General features: G+C 38.8%; 1 protein-coding gene across 4 annotated transcripts in view; it reads left to right on the top strand.

The window, feature by feature from the left end:
- Positions 1 to 13,895, top strand: part of RIMBP2 (RIMS binding protein 2) — a 576,724-nt gene that overhangs the window by 549,364 nt on the left and 13,465 nt on the right. For 3 of the 4 annotated variants that reach the window (XM_056821914.1, XM_056821916.1, XM_056821915.1), the window contains exons 17-19: positions 5,152 to 5,304; positions 7,915 to 8,099; positions 10,057 to 10,225. In XM_056821914.1, coding sequence (XP_056677892.1) covers positions 5,152 to 5,304; positions 7,915 to 8,099; positions 10,057 to 10,225 — 507 coding nt within the window. The remainder of the gene's footprint in view (positions 1 to 5,151; positions 5,305 to 7,914; positions 8,100 to 10,056; positions 10,226 to 13,895) is intronic. The other variant, XM_056821917.1, reaches the window with a different exon arrangement.

The following is a 13,895-nucleotide window of genomic DNA, read 5'->3' as shown; positions in this document are numbered from 1 at the left end:
GTACCGTAGGCAACTGGAAGTTTGGTGTTACCCTTGTACCATAGGCAACTGGAAAGATGGTGTTACCCTTGTACCATAGGCAACTGGAAGTTTGATGTTACCCTTTTATCATAGACAACTGAAAGTTTGGTGTTACCCTTATACCATAGGCAACTGAAAGTTTGGTGTTACCCTTGTACCATAGGCAACTGGAAAGATGGTGTTACCCTTGTACCATAGGCAACTGGAAGTTTGATGTTACCCTTTTATCATAGACAACTGAAAGTTTGGTGTTACCCTTGTGCCATAGGCAACTGGAAAGATGGTGTTACCCTTGTACCATAGGCAACTGGAAGTTTGATGTTACCCTTTTATCATAGACAACTGAAAGTTTGGTGTTACCCTTGTGCCATAGGCAACTGGAAGTTTGATGTTACCCTTTTATCATAGACAACTGAAAGTTTGGTGTTACCCTTATGCCATAGGCAACTAGAAGTTTGGTGTTACCCTTTTACCATAGACAACTGAAAGTTTGGTGTTACCCTTATACCATAGGCAACTAGAAGTTTGGTGTTACCCTTTTACCATAGGCAACTGAAAGTTTGGTGTTACCCTTGTACCATAGGCAACTGGAAAGATGGTGTTACCCTTGTACCATAGGCAACTGGAAGTTTGGTGTTACCCTTTTATCATAGACAACTGAAAGTTTGGTGTTACCCTTATGCCATAGGCAACTAGAAGTTTGGTGTTACCCTTTTACCATAGACAACTGAAAGTTTGGTGTTACCCTTATACCATAGGCAACTAGAAGTTTGGTGTTACCCTTTTACCATAGGCAACTGAAAGTTTGGTGTTACCCTTGTACCATAGGCAACTAGAAGTTTGGTGTTACCCTTTTACCATAGGAAACTGAAAGTTTGGTGTTACCCTTGTACCATAGGCAACTGGAAAGATGGTGTTACCCTTGTACCATAGGCAACTGGAAGTTTGGTGTTATCCTTATACTGTAGGAAACTAGAAGTTTGGTGTTATCCTTGTACCATAGGCAACTAGATGGATGGTGTTATCCAAATACGCTACACAAGTGGAAAGATGATGGACAGTTTGGAAAAGGGATAGATTTAGAGGAGAAGATAATGAGTTCAGTTTGAACATGTTGGGTTAGAGATGCTTACAGGACATACAGATGGAAATATCTAATAGGCAGTTAGTAATAGAAGACGAGCTCAGGTAACTAGAAGAGTGGTAATGGAGCTCAGGAGGAAAAACCAGATATATAGATATAAATCATATTCACAGAGACTCTTATTAAACCCATGTTTGCTGATAAATTTACCAAAACAGAAACTAAGAGAGAGTATAGAAAGAGAAGGGGAGAGGACCTGAACATAAGCAAATAAGCACACCTATTGATAGATAGATAATGATCCAGTATTGAAGATATAGAAGGAACAGTCAGACTGGTAGGAGGATAACCAAGAAGAAATGGGGTCATGAAAAACCAGAGAGGATAAAGTCTCCTGGAGAAGAAATTAGTCAGCAATATAAAATGTTGCTAAGACATCAAGAAAGATGAGACCTGAGGAAAGGGCATCAAAATGAACAATTACGAGAATACTGATAACTTTGGAGAGATCAGTTTCAGTTAAGTGAGGAAGTCAGAAGCTAAGCTGCAAAGGGTTAAGGAGCAGAGAAGAGAAGGCAAGGAGAATAGAAAGCTTTAAATCTAGAGTCTGGCTTGGAAGAGATTTCAGATGAAACCTTGGAGAGGAAATAGTTGACCGTTCTATGTTAAGACAAGTCAAGGCAATGACCATGTGCCAAACACTATACCATGCTGGAGATAGCAAGAGAGGCAAAACACAGTCCCTGTTCTCCAGGGACTCACAGACTGATGAAAGAGACAGATAACATGCAGACTATGTACAAATGGGGAAACTAGGTGGCACAATAATGCACAGAGTGCTGGAACTGGAGTCAGAAAAGCTAATCATCCCAAGTTCAAATCTAGCCCAAGATACTAGCTATGTGACCCTGGGAAAGTCACAATCCTATTTGCCTCAGTTTCCTCATCTGTAAAATGAATTGGAGAAGGAAATGGCAAATTACCCTAAATGGAGTCATGAAGAATCAGACACACCTGAAACAACTGAATAATAAATGTACAAGATATACAGAGGATAAATCGACTATTTGAATATTGAATATTCAATTGAATATTGATAAAATGGAAATTGAAATCTTAGAATGAAGAGAGATCATAAAAGACTATTTGTGGAAAATGTGATTTTGCCTGGAACCTGACGGAAGTCAGCATAGCCAGGAACCAGGGATGAGGAGGAAGAACATTCCAGGCACAAAACACAGAGTTGGGAGCTGAAGTATGTTGTTAAATGAACAGCAAAGAGGCCAGTGTCACTAGATCACAGAGTGTATGGAAAAAAGTAAGGTGTAAGAAGACTGAAAGGTAGGAAGAAAGCAGGTAATGGAGGGCTTTAAAGTCAAACAGATTTTATTTAATACTGGAGGTGACTGAGAGCCACTGATAGGTTTTAAATGAGGGCTTGGAGTGGCATCGAGGTAACATACTCAAGCCTGGTTTAAGAACGTCAATTTGACAGCCAAGTAGAAGGTGTCTAGAATGGGAAGAGACTTGAGGCAGAGATATCAACTGGCAGACTGTTGGATTAATCCAGGCTAGCAGCAATGGGGGCTTATACCAGGAGAGATAGCAGAGTCAGAAGAGAGAAGGAGGCATAAAGGAAAGATGTTGTGAAGGTAAATAAATAGGACTTGGTAGTCACGGAGGACTCCTTTCCATTTTTCTTAAGAACCTACTGAATTTGTTTTCTGAGTTTTCCCTTTAGACAAGATGGTAGGAGAAGGGTAAAATCCCTTGTTCCCATTAGTTATGGCTAGTGGAGCAACTCAATAGATCCATGTAGTCTGTATTGTCTTTAAGGACATAGTGGAAATAAATTCTAGTGAACTAATACCAAGAATGAAAAGTCTGATAAACTAAAAGCTCCATAATTTAGAGCCATCAACTCAAAGAACTTTAGAAACAAAAGAGGTCTTAGAACTCTGTTTTTCGGAGGAAAAAAATGAGCCCAGTAGATTGAAGAACTGGGTCTTGCTCGAGTCAGGGCAGAACCATCCTAGAACCTATTTCTCTTGACTCCAAAACCAAAAGTCCTGTGCAATTCCTTTGATTGAAAGTGAATGCATCTGGATATCTGTCCCAAGTCAGGTGGGTCCTGCAAAACAATGAACTGAGAGGGCTTGGAAAAGCCAAGAAGTTTCCCTTTGCCCATCAAGAAAAAGATAGCAAAGGAGGATATAGCAGAATAATTACCAGATTTGAAGTCAGAGGGCCTGTGTTTGACTCCTGTTCTACCACTTACTACCTGTGTGACTTCAGGAGGGTCATTTAATCTTTCCTACCCCTCCCCCAGGCCTCATTTTCCTCATCTGTAAAATGACCAGAGAGTTATCTTTCAGCACTAAGTCTCTGAACCCATGGAGCCCGAAGGATCGAACAAGGCCATCTAGGTGGAATTTTTGCACAGGCTTTGTAAATGTAAGCACCTATGATTGCTAAATAGAATAGTTCGAGACTGGACACATATCTTTATTTAACAGAGTTCTTGATAAATTCTAGAAAAATAGATTATATGATATTGAGAGCTCTCTGGTAGTCTGTTTTGTGAACTCCCTCTGAAATTAGGCCTTGAAATAAGATCCCAGAATACATCTTAGGAAGTGGGAGAATAAGAATCCCACAGATGGTCTGTTATCAGAGCTAGTCTGACCTCTGTGTACCAATGAGTTTGGGTAATAGACCCAAGAAATGGGAAGGAAGGAATGATTCAATGCCAGACTTTAAGGAGCTACCATGGTTCAATGGAGAGAGCATGGGAAGAATCTAAAGTTAAAGGCCTTGGTTTCAAATCCTAACTTGTGCCTATTACCTGTGTGACTATGGGAAAGCATAAATCTAGGCTTCCTCCTTATTAAAATGAGGGGGATCTTATACTCATTTGGGGACATTTTCCAAACAGAACATAAGTAAATGTGACCATTTCATCCTTTGAAAAAGAGAACTGGGCAGAGGACCCTAGAAAATTAATTGGATTCTACCCGTTAAATAGGCCATCCATAATTGTTGATGTAGTCACATTTTCCTTGTAATAAATATGAGAGTGAGCCATTACACAAAAATATCCATCTTGATTTTTCACAGAAGCTTAGTCTCACTTCCTTAACAGCTATTTTAAAACTCACTGATCATAAAATTAAAGAAAAATATATATTTTAATGTTGTGAAGAGCGCCTGGATATTAATAAAGTTCCTTTTTCGGTTTCCATAGGAGTTAGAGCTAGAATGTATCAGATAGTATAGCATGGTGGGTAGAGTGAATGTTGGACTTGTTATCCCACATCTGACATTAGCTAGCTGATCCTGGGCAAATCCCTTAACCTTTCTGATCTTCAACCAACTCTCTTGGACGCTCGATTTTAGATAGGCTGACATGGGCCAGTAGAAGAACTCTCATGATGATGGAATTGTTTTAGAGGTCACTTAGAGTTGGAAGAGAGCAACTAGTCCAACACCTTTGTTTTACAGATGGAGAAACTGAGGCCTACCAAGGAAAAGAAATCTCATGATTGTATTCAAACCAAGTCCTCCAATTCCAAATCTCATATTCTTTCCATTTCAATTTAAAATGACAAAAGTTCTATAGCTATAATTTTTTTTTAAAAGGCACTGCTAGGAGTTCCTGCCAGTATCCAAGAGTTTCTAGGTAGGAACCTGAAAGAGAACCATCAGGAAACATGCAATTGTGTTTGGGATTTTCCCTTGGAATCCTCAGTTCTTTAAAATTCATCCAGTTTTTGGCCCATCAGATCAAAGAGCTTGTCATTTTAGTCTAATTTTCTCAAAGAAAGTTGCAAGTAGCTCTCCAATTCAGGGTAAGAAACTGCTTCAAAGACCACTTTCTTTGTCCCCTCGCCACCCCCGCCATCACTTCAGTTATAGCTCATCCCTATTCCTGAATCAGATGAACCCAGAGAAGGCTGGCCTTTTAAAAAAGGAGACCTTCCTCTCCACGGTCCTCCCGTGCCAAAGAAGGCTATGTTTATAATAGACCATTCCCTTTTTCTCCATAGAAATTACAATGGACAGTAACAGTGAAGGCGGTCGGTCTCGGTCAGGTAGTGAGGGAAATATTCCCTCTGTAAAAGAAGAAGCTTATTCTCGCGGCATGGGTGGACACAGAATACGGCCTCTGCATCGAGCTATGACCCCTGACCTTAGACACGGTATGCCAGAACTTCTTCCTCCTTTAATCACAAAGACGCATCTTCCAACTGCGTGTTAATCAAACTCCGTGTCTGTGACAACCTTGTATGTCAGGGCCCAACAGGAGGCTGAGGGGGTATCATTGCAGGTAAGTTTCTTGGGTTCAGTCCAGCCTAATCCCCAAGAAAAAAATGGGGGGAAAAGCCTCAAACTTCTCCAGAAAATTTTTGATATTAACATTTTTTTAAAGGTAGGAACACTTCATTCTGAACCTCTCTCTCTCCATAGCTCTTTGACACTCATAAATACACAACACGGTGCCTTCAGAGTCTAGTACAGAGCCTGGTATATAGTAGGTGCTAAATAAATATTTATCGATAAACATAATGTGCATTTCTTCAGCAAAAATGCTTGGCGATGCAAAAAGAAACTGAAACATACAGAAATGGAGATAAATCCATCTTGTGCCCAGCCCAGGAGAATCATGCCCTGCATATCCACTCTTTGACTCAGCAAAGCCAACAAATCAGCAAGTATTTAATTGCCTCTATCTGTACCAGACACTATGTTGGGTTCTGGGGATACTGAGTCAAAAGTTAAAAGCAAATAAACTAAAACTAAAAGCAAATAAACTAAAAACAAAGCATAATCGTAGTCCTTAAGAAACTTACCATTTTACAGGGGGGTACAATGCTATAGATATAGCCATATGATGTGCAGGAAAAATAAATTAATATTTCTATCCCTGGAAATCCTCAGCCTTAATTAATTAACAGGCTGGAACCAAAAAGTAATGTTTCAAAGTCCTATTCCTTAGCAAGAGGGCAATTACTAAGCATATCATCAAACTGTTGTGATTCTCCAAAAAACACACTTAAGAACAGTCATGGTAGAGGTATAGAATAGAACCCACCAAGTTCAGGGTACATAGATTCGTTGAGGAAACTACATTTTTTTTAACCAAAGAGATTGGGTCATCCACTTTCTAGTACCATTCATTTATTTAGCACCTATATGGCCACTGAAGGCAACCGCAGAGACAGAAAGGAATACACTATAATATGAAGAAGAACTGGTGGGAGCAGAAAAGTAGAGAGCGGAAGAGATTTCCTAGAAGATGGCCCTTGAATGATGCCTGGAAGGGAGAGGAACATTCAGCCCTTGAAAGAGGACTGATGCCTTTAGGAAGAAAATACAACCACTGTGGGTGCTGTCCTCATTTCTTCACCTCTCTTACATGCCTTTGTCTTCTTCTCCTCTCCTTTCTGTGTGTATATGTGCATGTGTGTGTGTTGGCGCTAAACTGGACTGTCTTTCCAACTTCCCTACTGCTGAATTTTCCATTTGCCTTTCTTCTTGCTGCTGTGAACCTTAGGACAAGAAGAGTAGCTAGCATACATCAGTCATTTCCCATCTATCCCCACTACTGTGTATGTCACCATATAGTTATACATATAATGTCCTTCAATATATATATGTATCTATATGCATACATATGCATCTATTATTTCAGTTTTCCAACCAAAAACCTAATGGGTAACTTGTAAAAAAGACCAACTTGTATTTACTTCAATAGTTGAACTATTGGTTATGATGCCAACTAGTCAAGGCAAATTGCTATTTATTTACAGGACAAATGATATCTCCCATTGGCTCAGTAATACTAAATCAACAGTTGTAATTATTTACATATATAGCATAATGAATAGAGAGCTATCCTGAGAGCCAGGAAGACCTGGGTTCAAGTCTTTCCTCTTACATAGGCCAGCTGTGTGACTTTGAGCAAGTCACTCAACTATGTGACTCAATTCTCTGGAATCTAGAAAACTCTCTAAAGACAACAAGTTACAGAGATGGTATTGACATGTTGGTGGGGGCCAGGAGCAGTTCCCTATACCATTGAAATCAATGTGTGGGTCCCTTTTCTTATGTAATTATATTTTTAGCTATTTAAAGTATTAGTAGTCAATATCTCATACTGCAGTGATTCTATGATCTCATCAACATGGTCACTATCCTTCTGAATATATAGATTATAATCCATCCAGTGCCTATCTGTCCTGCGTGACTCTCACTCATATGCTCCCATAAAGACACAAATATGGCGCTAGGGAAAACGTTGGTCACCCAAATGAAACACTAACTATGCTGTGACTTTGACTTTGATATTACAAAAAGGCAAGGCCATCAGCTTGGGAAATGGATTTCTCCCGTCCAGGCTTCCTGATCCCAAAAAATCTGCCCAAAGAGATATACAACTACTCTTTCCTCCTATGGCATGTCAACCACCTCCCACTCCCTTACACAAAGTCCAGTGGCTTCTCCCAGACAGATATAAACAGATAGAGGAATGATAACCATTTTACTTTTTTTCTGCCTAGCCCAATGACTGTCTTCTGATTCAAGGTTTGTTTGTTGTTGTTTTTGAATATACATTCATTTTAAATTCCATTAATTTTATATGCAAAAAAAAAAAGGCGAACAAAAGAAAGCATCCAATAAGGTTGCTAGCTGGAATTTGATTTGAAATTGTATTTCCTACCAGAGTAGAGATGAATTTCTCAACTCAGCCAAGGGACAGAATTGACAAGAACCACCAAGTTCTGTGTTTCTTTATATTGTGCTTCTAGATGGGTATTGCAGCCGAGATCGCCTGTCTCCAGACCTGTATGAGGAATCTGAAACAGACCCTGGCACCGAGGACCTTTCGGTCCGAATATTTGTGGCTCTCTTTGACTATGATCCACATACAATGTCTCCCAATCCTGATGGGGCAGAAGAAGAGCTACCATTTAAGGAAGGACAAATCATTAAGGTGACAAGGGATGGAATACCACCAGCACTACCTTCTCTCCCTGCTATCCCATTCCCTCCGTGTCTGCTAATGTTCTTCTTTTTCCTCCATGGAAAAAAATGGTCAACCTGCTGCTTTTCAAAAGAATCTTAATAGCTGTAGCATTAACTCAACCCAATGATTAATCAGTTCCCAATTCTAAATGCATTTGGTAGTTCCATTAGATGTTTGATTTGTAATGCCATTAGTGAGACAATACTAAAGACTGCCAAAGACTGTGTTTTTCAAAATTTCAAAATTTATTTCAAGAATTTTCATGGCCAAAGAATTAATCACTCAGTTGGTTGATGAACCCCTTCATACTTCTCCTTGGGGTGCAGATGTAATTCATCACCAGGATATATTCACAATTTACCCAGCTTTGCAGGACCTATTAGTGTCAGGATTCTTAACCTTTTTTGTATCATAGACCTGGTCACAGATTGTTTTTTTAGATGTATAAAATAAAATATATAGGATTAAAATGAACAGAAGCACAGTTTTTCTTAGGTTCATTGTTAAGAACTCCTCCCATGAAGACCTTGCAATCCAAGGTTTTTTTGTTTTGCTTTGTTATTTTTTTTTTAATTCTTAATCTTCCATCTTAGAATCAATACTGTTCGGTTCCAAGGAAGAAGGGTAGTTAAAGCTAAGCAATGGAAATTAAATGACTTGCCCAGGATCATGTCTGAGGCCAGATATGAACATAGGATCACCCATCTACAAGCCTTGTGTTCTATCCACTGAGCCACTTAGCTCTTCCCTCCATTTAGTTTTTAAGTGCTTGCTGTGTACAAGGCAAGAAGTAGCTGTGGGGATGTGGATGGAGAGCCAACCTCCAAACAGGAAGACCTAGGTACAAATCCAGCCTCTGACTATGACCCTGGGCAACTCATTAGCTTCTCACTAACCCAGGCAATTCTCTAAGACCATACATTGCAGAAAAAGTGATGACGCCTTGCATTGACAGAAGAAATTTGCTCACATGGGAGTTTCCAATACCAATAAAATAAGAGATCCTATCTCCACTCCTATAATAAATGAATGAAGTATTTATTAAACAGTATTCTAAAAACTGAGAATAAAAATAGAAAATTAAGACAGTCTGTTCTCAAAGAGGTGCAGACACTATACTGGGAGGGATAATATATGTGGAAGTTATCTATCCCATTATATATTTTAACTACTTAAAATATTAGCAAAAAATAGGCTCTATGATCTAATCAATGTCCATTCCATATAACAATTGAATTTTTGTATCTAGTGATATGAAGACAAAACAAAAACCAGTCTCTGCTATCAAGGAGCTTATGATAGACTGGGTGTTGGAAAGTGGAATTACAATATGTACACATTTACATATATTCCTGATAAATGGAGCAGAATTGGCACCAAGGCTTAAGGGCATCAGAAAAGGTTCCTTGTAGAAGGAAGGTATTGAGTTGGTCCTTAAAGAGAGGTGGATAATCTTCTGGGCTTAGCTTTTGAGAATTCAGGGTAATTTCCATTCAGGGATGTGCTGGTAAAAATATATAACAACAAGCTCTCTAAAAACACAAGACATACTTTTTGGTTTAATTCAACTTTTTAACATTTTCACCATCACTTTCTAGACAATCCACAAAACAATCAGCAAAGCCCTGATAAGTAGTGCTTGCCATTTACCAAGGAGTGAATACTTGTATTGAAAATTTAACAATTGGCTCTTACAAGACAGTACAAGTTGACCCCAGCACACCTCTGTCCCTCTGTCTCTTTTAGGCATTGGGGAAATAATTTTACGGACTCTTATTTTTGGGGTTACCTCACATGGGCATCAAATGTCAACCTTCCTCTTTGAGGCACCCTATACAAAAATGAGTGTCCATATATAACACTACATGTATAGAATATATATATAACAACATATATAATACCATGATTCTTGAACACCATTTAGGTTTATGGAGACAAAGATGCTGATGGCTTCTACCGTGGAGAAACCTGTGCCCGACTTGGCCTTATTCCTTGTAACATGGTCTCAGAAATCCAAGCAGATGATGAAGAGATGATGGACCAGCTCCTCAAACAAGGCTTTCTCCCTCTGAATACCCCTGTGGAAAAAATAGGTAAGCGACAACCCACAGCCCAGGGATTGGAGGCTTTGCCATGGCTGTTCGAGCTTTTGCTTCTCCAGTTATATAACTGAATCTCAGGCCAATAGCCAGCACAATAGGGGATCTATTCTGTGTCCTTTAATTGTTTGAGAACAAGAATATCAATATTCCTTGGGCAAGATCAACTTGACAGGGCAAAACTTTGGTGGTCTTATTGGATATGTCAAGGACCAGAAGAGTCCTGAACACAGAAGACCCCTCTGCTTGATAGAACTCAATGCTGCCATATTGCTTGACTGGTACCTGAGAGTCCCATTGCAAGAAAGCATAAAATAACTACTTGTTCATTATGCTTTTTTTACTCTTTAAACATTATCCTATCTACAACAAATGGGAAAGGATGATGGCAAAGGGTTATTTCATCCTTTAGATTAATACTGCTTATTCAAAAGGTTTAAAAGCGTTTTGTTGTAATGGTGGTGGAGGTGGTGGTGGTGGTGGTGGTGGTGGTTCCTTTTTACATATAGCTAGCATTTTAATTGGGCTAGGTGTTTGACATCCACTCATTTATCTTAACCTAATCACCTCAAACCAATGATCTCAAACCCATGGTTAAGTGTTAATTGAAACCATTTTCAGCAAGTCTTCAACAGAATTCTTTTACATCCCTTATTCATTTCTTTTAAACAATAGGGAAAATCCACGCACCCCCATACACGCAAAAATGCCTCTGCTCCTTCCAAAACAGCTATAGAAATGGAAATAATGGTCAGTTTTGTGCTATTAAAATCTGATATTTTAATTCTTTAAAAATGGGGTTTAGCATTTTAATTCAGAATTCAAGGATACCTCCCCCACTCTAAATTCTCAAGTTCAAAGAATATGTACAACTGAATACATAATAGTTCATCCCAAGAATTGTCCTTTCCTTTTTGGGGTTGTTTATAAATAACCACATTGTTTCAAATTGAAGTCCACACCCAATATCTCAGGTTTAAATATGAATATATTTTGCATAATTCTTTTCATTCCCCCACCCTCAACATTTAAGTCCACGAGAATGAAAGTCTTTGAACAGCTTCATATCTTCTCTTTTTTTATTTGTATGCATCCCTTTCCTGAAGTCAACTGTGATCGGTTCAAAGAGAGCGCTCTCTCTGTACACCGCAGATCCCGAAAGTCTAAAAGAGGTCTGTGCTAAGAAACAGTAACTTGATTCATGCAATCAATCAATTAGGTGAAATGTTTTGAGCTGTCTAGATTTATATCATATTTTTCCTCTTTTTCTTTCTTGTTCTTGTTCTTTTTTGTTTGTAGCACAGGGACCCTTGACATCCAGGCTTAGGTATCCATTTGTCCCACTAACCTTAAGAAATGTACCAAGGGTGGTCATTCTCATTTTCCCAAGTTAGAATATCCAAATGAGTGGGGAGGGTCCTAACTCCTTCCGCTTTTTGTTTTGAACTTACCCCTTCTCTGTACATATGTTCATTTTATTCCCTCTTTCCCCTCATCCTCCATCTTGATTCTTCTTGTTCCTTTCTCTTCATCTTTCAGCATCACCATAAATATTACATCTGTCTAACTTTCCTTTAGGAGACTCAACTTCCCCGAATTAGTTGCCAGGTCAGAAGAAAAAGGCTTTATAGGTATTTACATACACACTTCCTTCTTTTGACCCAGAGTAAAATCCCTCTCACTACCTCCCTCTCTCAACCACCCTCCTTCCACTGCTGATCCCTAGCTATCAGCTGGAGCTTCAGTCCTCAGGTTGTTCCCCAAGTTCAGGGTCCTGTGTGGCAGGAAACAATGTCATTCACTAGCTCATCCGGCCAGCCCTCAGTGTTTGTTGTAAGTAAAACTAACCAGCATGTTGCTCCTGTATTGCCTCATCCATACTCCAAAAAACTTCCATGCCTCTCTCATCATCATTGTAAGATGAAGCATTTCTCAGATTTCTTTGTAATCGTGTCACTTCTATTTTCATACCACATCTAACTTCTGGGAAAACAAAAACAAACAAACCTGTAAGCTTTGGGTGTGCTTTGCTCTCTTCATTTTAAGGAAACACAAATTGAAAATCTACAGAAAGCTATTTGTGGTCACTCAAAAGCAACATGACCAGCTCTCATTGCTTTAAACCATTTGCCTTGGACGCAATTTCATTTGTTTGGTACTACCAAGAGAAAACAAACAAACAAACAAAAAACAACTTCACTATTGGTAGAATTTTTAAAATAGTGTTGGGAGAGAGGGGATGGCCCTGGCTCTAATTAGGATGAAGGAAGAAAAATTCATCTTCCAGGAGGAGATGCCATTCATAGAGCTAGCTTGGCCACTGAAATGCTACATGATGCTTCTCTTATTGTAAGCTTGGCACTGGATTCTTGTCATCCAGGGTCCAGTGTAGATCAGACCAGAGAGGGGTTCCACCAAATTGGCTGGAGAGAGATGAATTTTTCAATGCTTGTAATTCTCAAAAACCATTTATTAAGGCCTGGAAAGGGTGGGTAGAGCAAAGTCTCATACCACCACCACCACCATCACTAGCAATAAACAGATCCTTAATATATATATATGTGTGTGTGTGTATATGTACAGATGGATAGATAGATGGATGGATGGAGAGCGAGCTCTGATAACAAGATATTTAGATATAGATAGATAGATAGATAGATAGATAGATAGATAGATAGATAGATAGATAGATAGACTTACAGACTAGATAGATACATAGATACATAGATAGATGGATGGATGGATGCATAGATAGATAGATAGATAGATGCATAGATAGATAGACAGACAGACAGACAGATAGATAGATAGATAGATAGATAGATAGATTTTTTTAGACCACAGGTTTTTAACCATTCTTCTTCAAGGACTCCTTAGGGGGGTGGTCTGATAAAATGTATTAATCCCTTCTCAGAATGATATTTTCAGCAAATAAAATAAAATTAATAGGATTACAAAGTTAGTGAAATATATTGAAATAAAGGGTTTTTTTTCCCATTCAAGTTCATGAACCCTGTAAATTTATCCATGTACTCCTGGTTAAAAATATCTTCATTTCCAGGGCATCATTAATCCCTTCCCCCACATATATATTTCTAGAATACTTTCATGTGATCTGTTTTATTTGAGCTCTGCACTTATTGTGAGAGCAAAGGGAACCCCCTTCTCCTATTTCCTGGTATAGCTAGACTGATTTAATTCAATTAACTATTTACTATGTGCCTACCATATGTCAGACTTTGCTAGTCACTAGGGATATAAAGACAAAAACAAAACTGTCATTGACTTCAAGGAACTTATATTTTCTGGAGGAGGGACACATGACTGATTGTGCCAGATGATATCTGGGGCATGTAGTTATTTATGGAACAAGTTTTATTATATGACTTCAGTGTTGGTAGAGGCCGACTCTTGCCAGGTGGCTAGCAATCCCCTGCTTTATTCATAAGTTTGCTCTCCCCCTCCCTAAATTTTAAGTAATTTAAACAATGAATTGGAGGAAAGGAAATAATCTGATAACTAATAATGGAAGTATATGTATATATTTTAAGGAAAAAAGAAAAACAGGACAAATGAAATCCAAGGCAACTGATACAAAGGAATAAACAGTTCATTCTGTGAGTAGGTGCTGTGCCTTGGATCTTTGTCCATTCTCTTAAATGGA

Source organism: Monodelphis domestica, chromosome 3 (assembly GCF_027887165.1).
Source record: "Monodelphis domestica isolate mMonDom1 chromosome 3, mMonDom1.pri, whole genome shotgun sequence".
In the NCBI taxonomy this organism is placed as follows: domain Eukaryota; kingdom Metazoa; phylum Chordata; class Mammalia; order Didelphimorphia; family Didelphidae; genus Monodelphis; species Monodelphis domestica.
This window is presented reverse-complemented; position numbering and strand designations above follow the sequence as displayed.